Source organism: Astyanax mexicanus, chromosome 3 (assembly GCF_023375975.1).
Source record: "Astyanax mexicanus isolate ESR-SI-001 chromosome 3, AstMex3_surface, whole genome shotgun sequence".
In the NCBI taxonomy this organism is placed as follows: domain Eukaryota; kingdom Metazoa; phylum Chordata; class Actinopteri; order Characiformes; family Acestrorhamphidae; genus Astyanax; species Astyanax mexicanus.
This window is the reverse complement of record NC_064410.1, coordinates 49,497,733-49,517,656: the sequence shown is the minus strand read 5'-3', so window position 1 is coordinate 49,517,656 and position 19,924 is coordinate 49,497,733. Positions and strand designations below refer to the sequence as shown.

The window sequence follows — 19,924 nt, the reverse complement described above, 5'->3', positions numbered from 1 at the left end:
CTTACAGTCCGTTTTTTTAGTTGAGGGAAGAGAAAGTGCTGTCCATACAGTGTAAACAGCCCTCTGGTATTGCTAATAAACCTGCTTTTAAACTGCTAATATGTTTTGATATTGCAGGACATGAGTATGTTTCACTGCTGCAAACAGTACAGTTAATTATCCTGAACCTGAATGTGTATGTGTGATATAACTCTGCTAAAAATCTATATATAAGCATGAACCGTGTTTGAGTTCTACACAGTACGCAGTATACTCACCATCTGCTCTTTCCACAGAGACTCGGCTATCTCCAGCAACAAGGCCCCGCACAACAGCTCCATTAACCACATCGAGAGCGTGCTGCAGCAGCTGGACGAGGCTCAGGCTCAGATGGAGGAGCTTTTCCAGGAGAGGAAGATCAAACTGGAGCTCTTCCTGCAGCTCAGGATCTTCGAGCGCGATGCCATTGATGTGAGTCATACCAGGCAGCCAGCCTTCTGCTCGGTGCTGGTGGTGCTGGCGTTTGTGAGGTCTTGTGAATGTTCAGTTACAGGACAGTAGAGCAGAGCATCATATCATACTGTCATGCAAAATGTTGTATCTCTTCAAAATGAAAAAAAAAAACAAACAAACAAAAAAAAAAATCATATTTTTTTAATGAAAGTCCATGTAAAACATTGTCCAGGTGAAGCATTTCTATAGAAACATTAATTAAAAAACTTTGACACTGTATAAAGAGCACCGGTCAGATTAACTGTAGATGAGTAAAAGTAAAAATAAATGGTAAAAATGGAGATGCATCATTAGCTGTATTACTACGCAGTAAAGAGGCAATTAAAGGGATATGTAGAGGAGGTTTAATGCATAAGGTTTCTTTATATGTGGGCGATATGCTTTTATATATATGACCCAATGTGTAGCTTAAAAGATCTACTTAATGCATTAAATGATTTTAGTAAAGTGTCGATCTTGATAAGAGTGAGCTTATGCCCATAAATAATATACACAAGGCAGCCATGTTAAAGCAATTCTCATTTAAAATAAAGATACATACAAGGTTTTTGCATTACTGTGACAATATGCTGTGAGTAATGACAGTTAATTTCTGTTTATTTAGGAAATGTAGTGCATTAATAAATCTAGGTCTTTTATTTAGTTTAATTAAATGTATTCTATGCTTCATTATTATTTAACACACAGCTATAATTATTCATTCAGTACAAATTTTAAGCAAATGTATTGAATAATGAATTTGAACTAAGCACATACATGCTTTTGTGTGTATTATAATTTCTTTCATCATTTCTAAATTGATTTAATTGAAGTAGCACCTTTACATGGTTGCGCTGATGCTTGATTCTACACCCCTGCAGAGTCTGGATTTTTGTTTGTTCAATCCTCAGGCTCAGAATTTTGTGCTTGCTCTAAGGTTGTGTGTGTGTGTGTGTGTGTGTGTGTTTTTGCCTGTGTGTTCAAGTCAGTTATTTGAGAAGAAGCCCAGCAGCTGTAATTGCAAGCTCCCTGCTGCCTGATCTGCAATTAAGCAGCAATTAATGAGCTGCAACTTTCACAAGCTGAGTAGGAAATGTAGCCAGAAGTGAATACTCCAGACTAAATACTGGGGCTGTGTTGTGTGAGGGTCAGGAGGAGGTCAGCCCCACCGCATGCTGTGAGGCAGCAGTTCTCCACCGTGATCCTGAAGCACGGAAACATAAACACACCCACTTCAGCTCACACACTACAACCTGAGCAGTGTGCTGTTTACAACCCAGAACAACAAATCAACAAAACCACTGAAGATGCTGAGAACATCTGCTGAAGCACTGCTGTTATTCTGTTGGTTTAGAGTTTTTTACTCTTTAGACATTTTGGAGCTGATATCATTTGGCTTTTCACAGCAGATAGTAGAGCTCGGAGAGATCGGGCCAAAAAATATTCAGCCCGACCCAAACCGAGCCCGTGCATATTCTGCCCGAGCCCAACCTGACCCACCCCATACATTCTCATTATTAGCATTAGCCTGATTTAAACCCAACATTTTTTGAGTAAGTAAAGCATTAAAACTGAGCTTTTAAAGAAGAATTTTGGGCTGTTTGAATGAGCGAAATCTGTTCAGAATGATGTTAATTAACATTGCAACACTGAAGAAGCATAGATTACCTATTATTTAAGAAAAATGTTTATTAAGAACAGATCTCCCATTAAAACAAACATCTTTTTTTATATTGAGCTTATAGTCTATGTGCAAAAAAAAAAAACGGTAGTAATGCTATGCACTGCACTGCACAGCGCTGCAAGTAAAGACAGAGTCCGACCCGGAAAATCTGATGTCTGTACAAGTCTGTTCAATGTCTATACAATTTATCTCTATACAAAGTATTGACATAGCAAATGTCAGGGGGCACTACTAGATACTACCGCTCCTATGTGTCATTTATTTTTTATTTTTTTCCATGTCAAGGTTATGTCTATATCTAAAAAAAAAAAAAAAAACCTTCTAATCTATATAGAACTGAAATAGGGTCCTTTGTAATGAAATCAGAACTATGTTTAGCCTTTTTTAAAATATTCTATTTAGAACCATCTACAGAAGATTTCTATTTCTATAACATGGCAGCCTATTTCAGCAGTCAAAAGAAATGAAAAATCAAATGAATATGACGTTCTGGAATCCTTCTTTGGATGCTTCCTTTTGCCGGGTTTGTTTTTCCTTTACGCAACTGTCTGTGATCATCAGCTGAAACCTGTGACCCTGCTACTGTGTTTAAGTATGTGTGTAAGTGTGTGTGTATATGTATTACTAACTCTAAGCACCCCTCCCCCACAGATCATCTCAGATCTGGACTCGTGGAATGAGGAGCTGTCTCAGCAGATGAGTGACTTTGACACAGAGGATCTGACTCTGGCTGAGCAGAGACTGCAGCACCATGCAGACAAAGCCCTCACCATGAACAACCTCACCTTCGACGTCATTCATCAAGGCCAGGAGCTGCTGCAGTACGTCAACGAGGTGCAGGCGTCCGGTAAGCCTCCTGAAGTGTGTCCTGATGTTTGGAATAACAGTTCAAAAATTCTAGAATTAGTCAGAAATAATGAATATACCCATAAATCAATGTAATATTTGAAAAATAGAACACAAATTAGTATGATCTAATAGAAATAATTAAAAATGATAGAATATGAGCAAATGTCTAGAAGAAATCTGGAATTTAACATTGGGTTTTCAAATGAAAAATATTCTTCTTCATATTTACTGTATTAATGTTTTGCTGTATCTATGATTTGGACTACTAAATTAACAGTAAATCTTTCTTACTGCTGATATAAAGGGTTTTATCAATGTACTTATGTAGCTAAAACCTCAGTTCACACTTGTAATGTTAGAAATGTATCTCAGCATTTGAATCAGTGTTGAGTTCACTGCTTCTCCTGTCTGTGCTAAGTTGCCCCGCTGGTGTGTTGGTAAGAAACTGTTGAAGGTATTTTAAGTTCAGATCACCCTGAAGAAGGTTGATCATTACATAAGTTTCCCACTGGGCCTGTGTGACCTATCTGACTGGCCAGTAAAGGCTGAGCGGCTGAAAACAGCAGGGTAGAAGGTGGGCAGTGAGAGCCCACAGTGAGCAGGTCTGGGATAATCACTTATAGCAGATCTGCACATATACAGACTTATACAGCCTCTGACTGTTTTATATACCTGCTGTTATGTCCTGACACCTAACGATAATGAATAGGGGTGTGACGAGACACTAATATCACGAGACGAGACACGATATTGGGTTCACGAGAACGAGACGAGATTAAAAAATAAAACTTTTAAGAAAATGTAAAAAATGAAAGTTTTATTTGACAAAATCATATAACGCACAATTAGCAAACTGGTTTCTCTCACACATTGATTCTATAAGAAATAGAAATAAGATTAAAAAATACAACTTTTCTAGGTCTTATATAGTGCAAACCACAACCAGTCATATTAAGACTATAGTTTGTGTTTTTTTCTCCTAAATCTCTTGTAATTTAACTATACATAACCATAACCAGTCATATTAAGACTATTCTTGAAGTGAACATGTTTTTAAATACAGTACAGAGCTAAGGGATTAGTACAACTGCCTATGAAACAGTCACGTGTAGGATTTACTTACAGTATTTATATATGGTTTGTGTCTTGTTGGTCACTCTGTTACCGTTTTTTGTTTTCACTGGAGCCAAAATGCAGCCAAACATACAACTTAAAAGTAGCAGAAGCAACTTCTATACAAATCCCCGAATTTTCCTCTTCTGCTGAGAGCTGCTCTCACTGCTTAGCCACCGCACTCTATCGCTACCGCTGCTGGGTTGCCAGATCTTACTTAAAAAGTCCACACTAAACGTTTTTTTTTTCCCCGCGAGACAGGTTAAGGCTTGACGAGAAATATCGTCACGTCTTCTCGCAAGATCTCGTGGCACGATATCTTGTCACACCCCTAATAATGAATTAACAGGTTCATTGACTCCTGCAGTGGCTGCTGGGTTTGGAAGTTGTTGATGGAGATCAGCATGTCTGTGTTTTTTGTGATGTTTATAATAGATGTGTATCTGTTTGTGCAGGTGTGGAGCTGCTGTGTGATCGGGATGTGGACATGGCCACACGGGTTCAGGACCTGCTGGAGTTCCTACATGAGAAGCAGCAGGAGCTGGATGTGGCTGCAGAGCAACACCGCCGCCACCTGGAGCAGTGCGTACAGCTGCGCCACCTGCAGGCTGAGGTCAAGCAGGTAATTGCAGTGCAGTATTGCTCTGTACTATATTTTACTCTACTCCACTGGGGTCCTGGGTTCCTGGAGTACCCCTGCCCGACAAAGCAGAATAAAATACAGGTTAGAGTTGCTAAAATACAAGAATTTGGGAGCCCTGCATTACAAAAAAAAATAGTCCACAGGGTCATAAAGCAGGTATACACTACACACTACGTACAATAGATGAGATAAGTGAACTTAAGGTTGGTTAAATTTCCTTATTCAAATTGCCCTGCAATATCTTCATGTAAATAGCACTTTTTATTTCTTTCTATTTTTGTCCCCATTTTCTCACCAATGTACATGGCCATTTATCCAACCCACTCATTAGGACTCTCCCTGTCACTAGTGATGCCCCAACGATGAGTAAATGCCTCCTTCGATACATGTTAAATCAGCCACCTCCTCTTTTTAAACTGCTGCAGATGCAGCATTGCTGAGTAGCATCACAGCACTCTCGGAGGAAAGCGCAGCGACTCGGTTCTGACTCAGCTCACAGACACCTTGTGCTGATCACCCTTTGGAGTGATGTGGGGAGAGAGTGCCATCTACCCGCCCAGAGAGAGCAAGGCCAATTGTGCTCTCTCAGGGCTTCGGTAGCCGATGGCAAGCTACATGAACAGGATTCGAACCGGCAATCTCCTGATCATAGTGGCAGCGCTTAGCATGCTGGACCACTTGGAGCCCGCTCCTCTGCTTTCTAAAGTAGCTGGCAACTAATTTACTGCAGCCATGCATCATAATATGTATATAATATGGGAAAAATGTGATCTTATGCACATGCTACAGGTTTGTGATGAGCGTTAGCTGTTTTAATCCCTGAAATGTAATTACTGATGGGTAAACTTTACTGTAAACTGTTATTCATTGATCCCTATGCAGTTTGGAGTTTCCTATGAAGTTCTCCATGAACACAATGCTTTTATTATCTTTGAGCTGGAATCTCACTTAAACTGTCTGAAAACCCTGTGTAGACCACTTCACAAGGAACTACTGAGGTGACTGGAAAGCACCTACAGTATATGTACCTTAAATGTCTACACATTGATTATGTGTAGCTCTTGTGTAAATGAGACTCTAAAGCAATGTAAAGTAAAAAGTCACAGTTAACTGTGAATGTATCTATATGCTGAAACGTATTTTTGCAGGTCTTTTGCAGGCATCATGGATGTTTATAGAGTGTGTTTGTGTGTGTTTCAGGTCCTGGGTTGGATCCGTAATGGCGAGTCCATGCTGAACGCTGGCCTAATCACGGCCAGTTCTCTCCAGGAGGCTGAGCAGCTGCAGAGAGAACACGAGCAGTTCCAGCACGCTATTGAGGTCTGTTCATTTCTCTTCTTCTCTCTCTTTCTGCCTCTCATTCAGTTTTGTCTTTCAAATACACACATGATTTGGTAAATTTATTGGATTTATACTGAAGCTGGCTGGGGTGCCCTCAGTATACAACTCTGGAAAAAATTAAGAGACCATTTCAGTTTCTGAATCAGTTTCTCTGATTTTGCTTTTTGTAGGTTTATGTTTGAGTAAAATGAACATTGTTGTTTTATTCTATAAACTACAGACAACATTTCTCCCAAATTCCTAATAAAAATATTGTCATTTAGAGCATTTATTTGCAAAAAAATTGGAAATGTCTGAAAAAACAAAAAAGATGCAGAGCTTTCAGACCTCAAATAATGCAAAAAGAAAATAAGTTCATATTTATAAATTTTAGGAGTTCAGAAATCAATATTTGGTGGAATAACCCTGGTTTTTAATCAAAGATTTCCATCTTGGCATGATCTCCTCCACCAGTCTTACACACTGATTTTGTATAACTTTATGCCACTCCTGGTGCAGAAAATTCAAGCAGTTCAGCTTGGTTTGATGGCTTGTGATCATCCATCTTCCTCTTGATTATATTGCAGAGGTTTTCAATTAGGTAAAATCAAAGAAACTCATCATTTTTAAGTGGTCTTTTATTTTTTCCAAAGCTGTATATTTTGCACCTACATATTTTTTCATATATGCAATTTACTTATATATTATTTTATAGGTTATTTTCAGTGTATATACACAGCTGTCTGTATGAGGATCCTGATTAAAAGGATCTGTGTCTCTTCTGTCTCTGAGGCTCCTCTGATTGCGCCACATATAAAGCCTGCTGAGTCCTTCAGCTCTCTTTAATGAAGTGCAGATTATATCTGTATGTGTGTGAGTAGGAGTGGTTATATTATAGCCGCTTGGAGAGACAAATCAGCCTGTCATAATAGCCTCTTCATTTCCTACAGATATCAGCCCCTATTCTTATATCTTTCTTTGAAGACTCAACAAGTTCCAAACTGTCTGATGTACTTTGTCCTCTGACTGTCCATTTTAGAGCTCTGATGTAGGTGATAACTATAACCCTTCAGAAAGAGTCCTCTGCTTTACCTTGAGCTTAATATTCCCACCCTCTCAATCACTTCAGTTTATTTAGCTCGTCCTTGTAAAATGAGCTGTGCTTTTAATGCCAGCAGATTCACATTTTCTCTGCTTTCTCTGTACAGAAAACCCACCAGAGTGCTCTGCAGGTGCAGCAGAAAGCAGAGACGCTCCTGCAGGCCAACCACTACGACATGGACATGATCCGCGACTGCGCCGAGAACGTGGCCTCCCACTGGCAGCAGCTTATGCTCAAGATGGAGGACCGCCTCAAGCTGGTCAACGCCTCTGTGGCCTTCTACAAGACCTCTGAACAGGTGTGAAGACAGGGACCAACATAATTAACATATAGCTATATAAATAGATGTGAGAAATAAAAAAAACAAAGAAGAGAATAATAATAGCAGCATTTGGATGCCCAAAAATTAGGTAAGGTAAAAGGTGCTAAGTTAGGTAGGAGTCTGATTGAGCAGATTTTTTTTTTTATTGAAGTTGCACAGGTTAACCTGGGCATGGTCCACATATAGTCATGTGAAAAATGTCCTATGGGTGACTGACCTGGCCATATTGGCAGTTGTTTCACTATATATTATTTAAAATGTGTTTTATGCTTCTGAGACTTACATTTACATTCTTCTTTTGGAAGGTCTCAGAGTTCTTTTTGGAGTTAGACATCTAGAACAAACCAAATAATGTCTGAGGTTTATATAAGACAGGCTTCTTTAAAACCTTTATAAGCTTGTTTTTATAACCTGTAGCAGGATTTGGCCTCCCATTCACACTCAAAAAGAAAAATTAATCACTGAAAATGGAGCTTTTAAAAAACACTTTCCAAGACTACCAAGGAAGTTTCGGTATTGTCGTATGAAGAAGGAAACATTTTTATATAAAATGCTGACATCAAATGTATGCTTGTTTTTTGTTTGAATCCCAAATACCTTTTTACTCCTCCTTACTGCAGGAGTCATATATCTACAATGTCCACATGCAGATAGAACTAGATATCAGGTTTTCACACTTGAATACATGTAAATACAAATACATTTAATACATATAAATTACAAACACAGCTCTGGAAACTACAATTACAAGATCACTTCAGTTTCTGAATCAGTTTCTCTTATTTTGCTATTCATAGGTTTATGTTTAAGTAAAATGAACATTGTTGTTTTATTCCATAAACTGCAGACAGCATTTCTCCCAAATTCCGAGATGCAGCACTTTCAGACCTCAGATAATGCCAAGAAAGCAAGTTCATATTTATAAAGTATTAAGAGTACAGAAATCAATATTTGATGGAATAACCCTGTTTTTTAATCACAGTTATCATGCATCTTGAAATGTTCTCCTCCACCAGTCTTACACACTGCTTTTGGATACGTTAATGCCACTCCTGGTGCAAAAATGTAAGCAGTTCAGATTGGTTTGGTGGAGAAACTAATCATTTTTAAGTGGTCTCTTATTTTTTTCCAGAGCTGTATATGTAATGCTGACTAATAATAAATAATAATAATAATAAATAAAAAGGGAAGAATAAATATGGGGCAGTTCTATTTTCAAACACATTTCTTCAGTTGTATGTGTTCATCCATCTGTAATTATTGTATAAAGACAGATAAAATATTCACCAAATGTTTTAATACAGTATATTTGAAAAAGACTGAAATATTTTCAGGAGCTGGCCTCTTTCTCTCACATGACTGTAGTTCTGTTCCATGATTGTGAATGATTGTACCTGTTTACTGTTTGAGTGATGTATTGCACTTCTTCACTGTATTTGTGCTGTGTTGTTGTGCTGTGCAGGTGTGCAGTGTTTTGGAGAGTCTGGAGCAGGAGTATAAGCGGGAGGAGGACTGGTGCGGGGGCGCAGACAAACTGGGACCCAACTGTGAGACAGATCACGTCACTCCTATGATCAGCAAGCACCTGGAGCAGAAAGAGGCCTTCCTCAAGGTAAGATACCCAGAGGCTACAAGCAGCCCAGTGTTTCTATGAGCTGGAATTGCTCACTGAGTCATGTGTGTGTGGATGTGTGTGTGTGTCTTCTTTCAGGCATGCACCTTGGCCAGACGAAATGCTGATGTGTTCCTCAAATACATGCACCGGAATAGTGTCAACATGCCTGGAATGCTGAGTCATGTTAAAGCACCGGAGCAGCAGGTCAAAAGTGAGTTCATTTCCTAAACACACTTACTGGAATCTCAGGCAAGTCTCAATACATTAAATAACAATGTATGACTGAGACTTTACATCACAGAGATCTGTATCTCACACACACACATTACTACTAAGCAGTGGGAGCTCAGTGGAGATTAGAAAACTGGCTTATTGATGACGGGGTTGTGGGTTTGATACCCAGGTTTCCCAAGCAGAGAGGTTTCCAGCTCCTTTAAGGGTCTTACCCAGGTTTCACAAAATGCCATTGTTGGGCCCCTGTGTTAATGTGTTTATTGCATGATTGGGCTAATATTAGAAATGTCACCATTGTCTTTCACAAACTGGATTGTGAAATTGTTGTTGATTTTGTATAGAATATGAAATATATGAAGTATAATTACACTCTTTTAAAGAAAAGTTAACTTTTGATAAAAAAAAACATATGATTTTTATGGCTTTTTATAGCTGGTCAGATGTCTCTAGCAAACGTGTACAAAAAAAAAAACACCTATTATCCTTGAGGTAATATTTATATATTGTACAATAAGTCAGTTTTGTAGTTATTGTGACAAATCTAGTCTTTGACTTCAAAGCACCGGATTTTAAGGCACATTACTAATATTATTATTATTATTATTAACTATACATACTATTAATGTCTATTTTCTGGTCTGTTTTCATACATAAGGCTCAACGGATTATAAGGCACATTTTAAGAGACACTAGTAAAGAATGCCTTCATCGAAAGTGAACAAGGGTCTCGCCGTGTTTCCCTTCTAATGGGGAAACTGGGGAAGCGCCCAAGTAAACTAATAACTGTAATTATTACAAAAAACATTGTCTTTTAAAGTCAAACACTGGATGTTAATCTACACAAATTTCTCTCCTGATAATCATTTATTTGGGTGAGTAAAGCACTTTACAGCATACCTGTCAAGTCTCCCGTTTTGGCCGGGAACCTACCGTATTTTACTCCTCTTTCCCGCCGTCCTCCCGTATTATTATTATTATTATTATTATTATCCCATATTATTATTATTATTATTATTATTATTATTATTATTATTATTATTATTATTATTATATATATTATTGAAGAGACAGGGCACTGACCGCTCTGTGTCTCTTAACCAATCGTGGAGCCGGTTCAAGGAGAAAGTCCCGCCTTTCAGGAGAAACAGCCAATCAGCTTGCAAAGGAGGGTCAGTGTAGGTAAGCCCCCCGTCGCGGTGAGTTCAGGCAGCTCGTCGGAGCTGCTGATTTTAAAACATATCTGGATATACAGCGATTTTTCTAAAAGAAAGGTAACGGTAGGCTAATGGAAACTATGATGAGATTTTTCTGATAGCTGCTTAAAAATACTCGTCTCCGAAATAAAACACACAGATTAAACCTTTTAAAATTATCAAAATAAAGTTTGTGGCTCAGAACTAGACATTTGTAGAGGACCGAAATGAACTGAACTGATCAGGAGTGATCAAAAGAAAGAAGTATTAATTAAAAATTATTAATTGTGTAGGCCCATTAGGACTAATTTTTACTGATGGAATATATCTGGTCCTTGTCCTTTTAGTAAAAGCTCATGATACTATTTTTTAGGTCACCTACAGTCATTTTGTAGAATTTGTGCACCCTTTGTTCAATTTTAAATCCATTAAATAAAAAAAATATATATATATCATATAAAAGAGTGCATTATGCCAAAAAAAGACATGAAATCTTAACATTATTTTAAATATCTAGATAAGGATTTTTAATTTGGCTGCATTAAAAGAATGACATATGTAGGAATGTCCACAACATTTCAGATTCTGATAATCTAATTGTAGTGTGTAAGTGGTTCACATGTGGTTATTTTAGATTTTTTTTAAACCTGTCTTAAAATGTAAGGGATACTGAACCTTCGTTGGGCTGGTGGGACGGCTTTAAGGGGAAAGAGGAAAATATCCCTTATTTTTAAATCTAAAACTTGACAGGTATGCTTTACAGTATTACAGTAATTTACAGTACGCTTAGATTTCCAATATTTTGTCTAAGCAGGATGTAAATCCTGCCCATTAGCGCTATACTGAGAAACCCTCTTTGTTCCAGTAACCCAGGGCGATGTCAGCTAGCGGTTCATCCAATGTAGCTTGTTTTACTACTGCAAACACACAGACTACAGTCCAATATACTCGCCTCTAAACGGCAAAAGAGATAGTGTTTTAGTTTGTGCCTAATGCTAATGCTGCTGCACCCAGCCTTAGTGCTGGAGTGGCTTTACTGGTTCTTAATACCTGACTGATAGAATTCATACATAAGGCACACCGGATTATAAGGTGCTCTTATAATTTTTTTTCAGAAAATTAAAGGATTTTAAGTGCGCCTTATAGTCAGAAAAATACTCTACGGATATTCTTAGTGTATGGATGTGTGGATGTACTGTATGTTGCTTGTTGTGCTGTTTTGTCTGTGGAAGCATGCCTGAACAGGGCTTTACTATCTATGGGAATCTGGTTCATATCCAGTCTTTACTCCTCAGTGGCGGCTTTGTGACATCTAGTGGACAGTCTTCTCATTGCATGATGGAGGTTTTCCAGCAAGAGTTGTGGTTGTAACAGCTGGCCCACTTAGGACCAGTTTAGCCCACTTTGGAGTGTGTAGTGAGAATGCGTCCCTGCTCTGTTCTGCGCTGTAATGATTTACAGATCTGGAAACAGTAAGTGGGTCAGGCTTCAGCGCTGCAGAACTAGACACACTGTCCCACCTTCACCTGAAACACACACACGCTCAGAAACCCTCTCAACTCTACTAAATACACATTCTCCCTCAGCCTGGTGAATTTAAAAAGGTAAATGTGAAAAAAGTTTGCGTTTAAAATTAAATGTGTAGGCGTTTCTATTGGCCCATTTATAATGAAATGCAATATGAAGATATAAGATTTTGCTGGGGAGCAATGAAGTGACCTTTTAATGCCTTTCCATTAAAAAAACTCAGGTTCTTAAACCAGTTTCATTTGGGTTTAAAAGAATCATGGTGATTTTCAGAGAACCAGACCACGTTTCCATGTTTTTAGTGAAACAGTCAAAACATCACATAATCTATCATTGATAGAGGGCATTGCACAGCAGTGGTGCTTCTGTATAAACAGACACGCCCACAGATGAGTTCCAGTTGCAAATGAACGTTCCTGCGCCCTGAACCTACTTTTGTTGGTTAAAATGTGACAAAAGATTCAAAATTAGGTTCATGATCCAGAACAGTTTCAGTTCAGTTCTGTTTCAGTGGAAAAGCGCTATTTAAGCTTCATAGCAGTTACTTTACAGTACTTACTTTACAGTAGTTACTGAATCCTTATTACCTGCCATATTCATTTTAAGAAAATCTCAAAAATGAACCAATTATTGAAGAAGTTGAAGAATCAAGCACTCCATATAAGATATATTTTTATGCAGATGTTCTAGTTGTGTGCAGTATGCGTAAACATTTGTGTGTATCCTTTACCTTCGCAGACATCCTGAATGAGTTACTGCAGAGGGAGAACAGAGTGCTGCACTTCTGGACAATGAGGAAGAGGAGGCTGGACCAGTGCCAGCAGTATGTGGTGTTTGAGCGCAGTGCCAAGCAGGTTTGTCTCACACATGGAGGAACTGCAGCTGCATCTCTCCCTCTGATCTCAGCCCCTCTTACCCACTCTGTTTTACATTTTCTTAAATACTTACAAGACTCCTGATACAACAGGGCTTTTAATCACCCTCTGTCCTGCTGTGTTCCTATTAGACTCACCATTAGTTCACCTTTTATTAGTCAAAAGAGAATCAGTCTCATATCTCTTCTTCAGTCTTCATGCACTGTGATGCTCTGATTGATCAGCTAAGCGTGTGTTAAGATGTGTGTTGTTGTGGTTTCTAGGCACTTGAGTGGATTCATGACACGGGAGAGTTCTACCTGTCCACACACACATCCACGGGCTCCAGTATCCACCACACGCAAGAGCTGCTGAAAGAGCATGAGGACTTCCACATCACAGCTAAGGTACCAATTAAATACAAGGAGTCACATGAGTACAAGTGAGGTCAGATACTGATGTTGGATGATATTAGTTATGGATCAGAGTGTAGAAGCATTGGATGGTGCTTTATCCCTCCAGAAAATCTAGATCCACTGCTAAAGAACATAGTTAGAATATTAGAGAATATTAGACACCCTCTGGCCAGCTTTTGGACATTGGACATGTGGACTTAGGGGCTCCATTATGTCCAGTTATTTATTGGCAGTTCCTTTGTAAGTAACTAAATTCTTTAAAAAAAAAAAAAGGTAATTGAAAAAAAGAGTAATCAGTCGGTCACGGCTTGGACCAACCGGGCATAAGGACACCCCTTTCCAGACTAAAGAACACCAGCAACCAGAAATACACAAGCCTCAAAGCAGCATTTTTCTTTAGGAATATGCTAATTACCCAACATAACAAACTTAATGTAGTTAACTAGTGCCCAGTACAAGAAATACACTTCAAAAAACCCAAAAACAAATACAATCCCTAGCCTACCTCCCTCTCTAACAAAAACAGGAGAAAAAGTGTACAAGGTGATGATAGAACAGCTCCTTCTTAACTGCACTCATTCCTGAAGGCTTACGCTACCTCCCGGCCGCTGCGCTCCTCCAATGAACGTCGCCTCGCTTTACCAAACACTCACACAAAGCAATCCAGACTGTTCTCATACAGAGTTCCCCAATGGTGGAACAAACTACCCTCCACTACCAGATCAGGAGAATCTCTCAATATCTTTAATAAACTCCTGAAGACAGAGCTCTTCAAAGAGCACTTACTCTCCTAACACCTCTAACACACTAACTACTTTTAACCTCATTTCCTTCTTCCCCTCCTTCACTTCTCTATCCCTTTATTTCCCATCGACCTCCTTTAAGCCCTATCTAAAGATATTTTCACCTTTAAATTCTATTACTCTTGTACTTTACTATTGTAAGTCGCTTCGGACAAAAGTGTCTGCCAAATGTAATTTAATGTACTCTAAAGTAAAAGAAACAGGGTCTTATCCCCCTACACTGCTAATCAGGCTTGCTTTAAAGTAATATAAATAAACAAAAAAGAGAAAGATTGTGTATACCATGTGGCTGTAAGATACTTAATCACTCTTGGTGGTTTATCTGGCTGGCTGTGCAGGAATGAAAGAGATGACATTTGCACAGCAGAAACAGTCACAAAATTTCTCTTTCCCCAATCAAAAGCAGCCACTTCACACAAAGACGTCCCTCACTCCAGTGACCTGTCACAGAAAAAAAAACACACAATAGGGGAAAAAAATAATGCTCAAACCCCACCAAATGTCTCTGTCCATAACAAGTCATTAAAGGGGGCTGTCTGAGTACTTCCAGACACACATTACAATTTGAATTATGATACTAATCTTTCAGATCAAATCAAGTTCTCTCTAACTCTTAACTACTGCAGTGTATCTAAGCATTTCAGTGCTAGTTTTACCAAATGAAATTTGAGCTAGATGTTCGTCACTTCTTTCATTTGAATTTGAATTGTTAATTACTTGGTAGGTTCTTACACGCTCACTGTTGTTCTCCATCCTCAGCAAACCAAAGAGAGGGTCAAGCTGCTGATCCAGTTGGCCGATGGCTTCTGTGATAAGGGTCATGCTCACGCTGCTGAGATCAAAAAGTGGGTGACCGCTGTGGACAAGCGTTACCGAGACTTCTCCCTGCGCATGGACAAATACCGAACCTCGCTGGAGAAAGCTCTGGGAATCTGCTCCGACTCCAACAAAGCTGTGAGTTCCTCTGTTCTAACTGAGTTTACCAGCGCTGAAGACTTTCCTGCTCTAATCCTGAGCCTTAATGCCAGGAGTCCTGAACTACAGCACACTTTATAGATTATCCTCCTCCTACATACCTGAATAAAGCCAAGAAACAGATGATTACCAGGCTAAGGCCCAATTACATTTCACCCCTTGGCCTTACCACTTACCCCTACCCCTTCTTTTTGAGTTTAACAGAGTTACAAGAGGAAGGGGTGAAATCCTCCCCCTTCCCCCAAGAATTGGGACAACTCTTCAGACACTCGATATGTCATTAGGAGCCTATCTGCTGGTTAAGTAGTTAACTTTAGGGCATTGTATGTCTTCAGAAAGGGGGGAGGTGGTGCAGAAATTAATTATTACCGTCCATTCCTTAATTCCTTTGTGATGAGGAGCTTAAATTAGCTTTGAGTAGCCGTTATTTGTTTTTTGTTTTATTTAGTTTTTTATTTCCACCTTAAATGCTGCAGCCTCTGCCATCTGTTTAAGGTGGAATGGGAAAGTTAGCTAGCTAATTAGCTATTGAAACTATTAGCAATCTTTGTTGTATGCTTGTCATGAAGAATTTGACCATAAAACACTGAAATTACACATTAGACTATGATAATATAGTGATAATCATCACTTATAACAATGAAATACTTACATTTGTGGGTTTCTTTGGTTGCTTTTTCCGCCATCTTCCCAGTAATTATTATTCCCCTTGGCGTGCACATGCAAAACAAAGAGGTAGGGCCAATGGGTGAAATGGGATTGGGCCTAAGTTCCTGTGTTAGTGTGGGGAATTCTCCAGGCTATGCTTGTTTTCTTGAATTTTGAAAGGGGGAATTTTTGAACAGGGGACATTGTAACAGTATCAGTTCCAGTTATGACTCTCTGACTCCCTTTTTAATCAGAATTTTTCATTCTCAATCCTCAAAAGTATGTTTAATGTTAAGTTGTAAGTTTATGAACAAAATCTATGAATTGAATATGATTTCATAGTTGAAAAGTTGAATTGGTGAAAAATTAATATTTTTATATTTATACAAAGTTTTCTTCTTTAACTTTGTCTTCTCCAGAGTAAGGACCTGCAACTGGACATCATCCCCGCCAGTGCCCCAGGTTCAGAGGTTAAACTAAGGGATGCTGCCCATGAGCTCAACGAGGAGAAGCGTAAATCTGCTCGCAGAAAGGAGTATGTGCCCGCCTGCTATTCTTTTCCCCATAGCTACAAATTACTTCCTTTTATTAGCATCCCGTTGGAAATATCTATCCATTTTTTATTCTATTAAGCGAGATCATTAAAGTATTAGAGGTTATACATCTTTCTACATTATTAGAATTTTTTCTTCCGTGCCATCTGTGATTAAAGTAGTGCAGATTTATTTATAATGCATGTCTAGACAGCAGGAGGTAGTTAATGAACTGTGAATAAAATCATCATATAATCTCACAGATGATTTGTAGAATACAGTCTGGAAGAGAATGTTAAATGTATCCACTGCTGTTTGAGATGTTTTGGTTGTTTCTGTTTCTTGTTCATTTCTCTTGGGGTGTGTGTGACCATTTCTTCATTATTCCTCCAAGCTTCATCATGGCTGAGCTGATACAGACTGAGAAGGCCTATGTGAGAGACCTGAGGGAGTGTATGGATGTAAGCAATGTTTATCACTTTGTAAGATACTTACTTTGATTGCATCCTGTGATAAATTTAGATTTTATTTTAAAATAAATGCCTTTTGCTATATTTCTGTTCAGACCTATCTATGGGAGATGACCAGCGGTGTGGAGGAGATCCCTCCAGGCATTTTGAACAAAGAGCACATCATTTTTGGGAACATGCAGGACCTCTATGAATTCCATCACAAGTGAGTTTTAATTATGTTAAGAATGTCCTGAGTGCCGAGTCGTTCAGCATCCGAGTCTAAAGTGCTGCCACTATGATCGGGAACGCGCTAGTTAGAATCCTGGTCATGCAGGTTGTCATCACCTGCCGGAGCACCTCTCTGGGTAGGTAGATGGCGCTCTTTCCCCTCATTACACCTAGGGTGATATAAATCAGCTCAAGGCGTCTGTGAGCTGATGTATCAGAACTGAGTCGCTGCACTTTCCTCCGAGCACTCTGTAATGCTATTTGGCAAAAAAAGTTCAAAAAGAGGGCGTGACTGACTTCACATGTGTCAGAGGAGGCATGCACTAGTCCTAACCGTCCTTGTGTTGTGGCATCACCTGTGATGGGGGGTATACAGCTGAGTATCAGATAAAATCTAACAAAATAAAGGATGTCCTGAGTGAGGAACATTAGGAAGTCTGTAATGAATGAGGAGCACTGGAGCATGTTTACATTATCTGGCTGAAGATCCAATCTTGTGCATCTTTTTTCCTGTACGTACAGCTCTGGAAAAAAGAGACCACTAAAAAATTATGAGTTTCTTTGCTTTTACCAAGTTAAAAACATCTAAAATATAATCAAGAGGAAGATGGATGATCACAAGCCATCAAACCAAACTGAACTGCTTGAATTTTTGCACCAGAAGTGGCATAAAGTTATTCAAAAGCAGTGTGTAAGACTGGTGGAGGAGAACATACCAAGATGCATGAAAACAGTGATTAAAAACCAGGGACATCCCATTAAAAATTGATTTCTGAACTCTTAAAACTTTATGAATATTAACTTGTTTTCTTTGCATTATTTGAGGTCTGAAAGCTCTGCATCTTTTTTGTCATTTTAGCCATTTCTCATTTTTTTGTAAATAAATGCTCTAAATGACAATATTTTTATTTGGAATGTGGGAGAAATGTTGTCCGTAGTTTATATAATTAAACAACAATGTTATTTTTACTCAAACATAAACCTTTACTCAATCAGAAACTGAAGTGGTCTCTTATTTTTTTCAGAGCTGTGCATGCATATTCCTGTCGTCATCAGCCAACACTAGTGTTGTTGTGCTAAATTCCACCTCTCTGCCAGAAACCGTTTTTTTTTTTGCTTGAATGTCTAATAGCATTATACGCACAATAGATTAACTTCATCATTATATTCCTTGTGTATATTCTGTTTATGATTAACTATTAAGTATAAAGTTTTTAAGTTTTCTTCACATTAACGAAAGAAGCTTGTGTAAGTGGAGTTGAGTTCTGGTGGCGAGTCAAAATTCAGCACAACACTGTCAGTGCAGTGAAACAGATGTGTGCAGCTGTGCTGTTTCGGGCATTTCAGACAAATACAGGTTGCGTATATTTATTAATGCAAACCATCAATATAGCCTAATCCAATCTGAGCCAAAAAATGGATTTAATTGATTAAGACTTGAAATGTGAGCATAACTATTGCATGTAGATGTTTTACATTTACTGCTTCCTCTCTCTCCTTCCCACAGTATCTTCCTGAAAGAGCTGGAGAAGTACGAGCAGCTTCCAGAGGATGTGGGCCATTGTTTTGTCACATGGGTAAGTTTTGCGTGGAGAGATTTTATAAAGTTGAATCCTGTTGTTTCTCTATTTTAGAATTCACTAAACTATTCAATTTGTTTTTGAAGGCTGACAAGTTTCAGATGTATGTGAACTACTGCAAGAACAAACCAGACTCCACTCAGCTCATACTGGAGCATGCAGGATCCTACTTTGATGTGAGTACTTTGAAGTTTCTGTAGTGATTTTCCATTTATATTGCGGCGCTTTGTGAGGAAATTGCGTTTAACATGCTTGTGAACTTGTGACCTTGCAGGAGATCCAGCAGCGGCACCGCTTGGCTAATTCCATCTCTTCCTATCTCATCAAACCAGTGCAGAGAATAACCAAATACCAGCTGCTCCTCAAGGTACACATATACCTCACAGTGCATCACTCTGTTTCTTTTAATGTCATCTCTTTTCATTTAACTGAACTTGCTGGTGTTGTGTACATAATTCAATTCAAATACACACTGCCTGGTCAAAAAAAAGTCTCCACCTGGAGTAAATGATGTGGGGTTGATGCTGCAGTTGGTCTGCAGGGTTAGGTTCAGCAACAGTATGTGCTGAAAGAATGAGGTCAGCTGACTACCTGAATATACTGAATATAGACCAGGTTATTCCATCAATGGATTTTTTCTTCCCTGATGACACAATTATATTCCAAGATGACAATATCAGGATTCATGGTGCTGGAATGGTGAAAGAGTGATTCAGGGAGCATGAGATCATCATTTTCACACATGGATTGTTCACCACAGAGTCCAGACCTTAACCTCATTGAGAATATATTCGGAATGTGCTGGATGGAGAAGACTTTGTACAGTGGTCAGACTCTACCATCATCAATGCTGCAAGATCTTGATGAAAAATGGTCCAACAAAATATTAGAGCGTGACCTTTTTTGGCCATGCAGTGTATTTACATAGAGTTTTTCCTCTACATTTTCTCTTAAACAGCGATGTTTTTTACAGTATCATTCAAAACAGTGAATAATGGTTGTGGTGTGTGTGTGTGTGTTTGTGTGTGTAGGAACTCCTGACGTGTTGTGAGGAGGGAAAAGGAGAAATCAAAGATGGCTTGGAGGTCATGCTCAGTGTACCCAAGAGAGCCAATGATGCAATGCACCTTAGCATGCTGGAAGGTAAGTATTCACAGACACACTTAAAATGTGCCAAATGAGGATTATAAAGGTTTAGAAAGCTATGCCACAACATGCCACAGATATGAAGTAAATTATATTAATAATTTTAGTAGTGGCACCTGTTAAGGACTGGGATATACATATTAATCAGCAAGTGAACAGTTAGTGTTAGAATCAGTGTAAGATCTAAACAACTTTAATAAGGATCAAAAAGGGATT

The 19,924-nt window shown here is 38.7% G+C and overlaps 1 protein-coding gene across 9 annotated transcripts in view; it reads left to right on the top strand.

Moving 5' to 3' along the window:
- Window positions 1–19,924, top strand: part of trioa (trio Rho guanine nucleotide exchange factor a) — a 158,831-nt gene that overhangs the window by 108,208 nt on the left and 30,699 nt on the right. For all 9 annotated transcript variants that reach the window (XM_049475422.1, XM_049475420.1, XM_049475423.1 and 6 more), the window contains 17 exons: window positions 276–450; window positions 2,807–3,002; window positions 4,573–4,739; window positions 5,961–6,080; window positions 7,289–7,480; window positions 8,967–9,116; window positions 9,216–9,330; window positions 12,812–12,927; window positions 13,212–13,334; window positions 14,906–15,100; window positions 16,189–16,304; window positions 16,697–16,763; window positions 16,868–16,977; window positions 18,490–18,559; window positions 18,649–18,738; window positions 18,837–18,929; window positions 19,594–19,705. In XM_049475422.1, coding sequence (XP_049331379.1) covers window positions 276–450; window positions 2,807–3,002; window positions 4,573–4,739; window positions 5,961–6,080; window positions 7,289–7,480; window positions 8,967–9,116; window positions 9,216–9,330; window positions 12,812–12,927; window positions 13,212–13,334; window positions 14,906–15,100; window positions 16,189–16,304; window positions 16,697–16,763; window positions 16,868–16,977; window positions 18,490–18,559; window positions 18,649–18,738; window positions 18,837–18,929; window positions 19,594–19,705 — 2,207 coding nt within the window. The remainder of the gene's footprint in view (window positions 1–275; window positions 451–2,806; window positions 3,003–4,572; window positions 4,740–5,960; window positions 6,081–7,288; window positions 7,481–8,966; window positions 9,117–9,215; window positions 9,331–12,811; window positions 12,928–13,211; window positions 13,335–14,905; window positions 15,101–16,188; window positions 16,305–16,696; window positions 16,764–16,867; window positions 16,978–18,489; window positions 18,560–18,648; window positions 18,739–18,836; window positions 18,930–19,593; window positions 19,706–19,924) is intronic.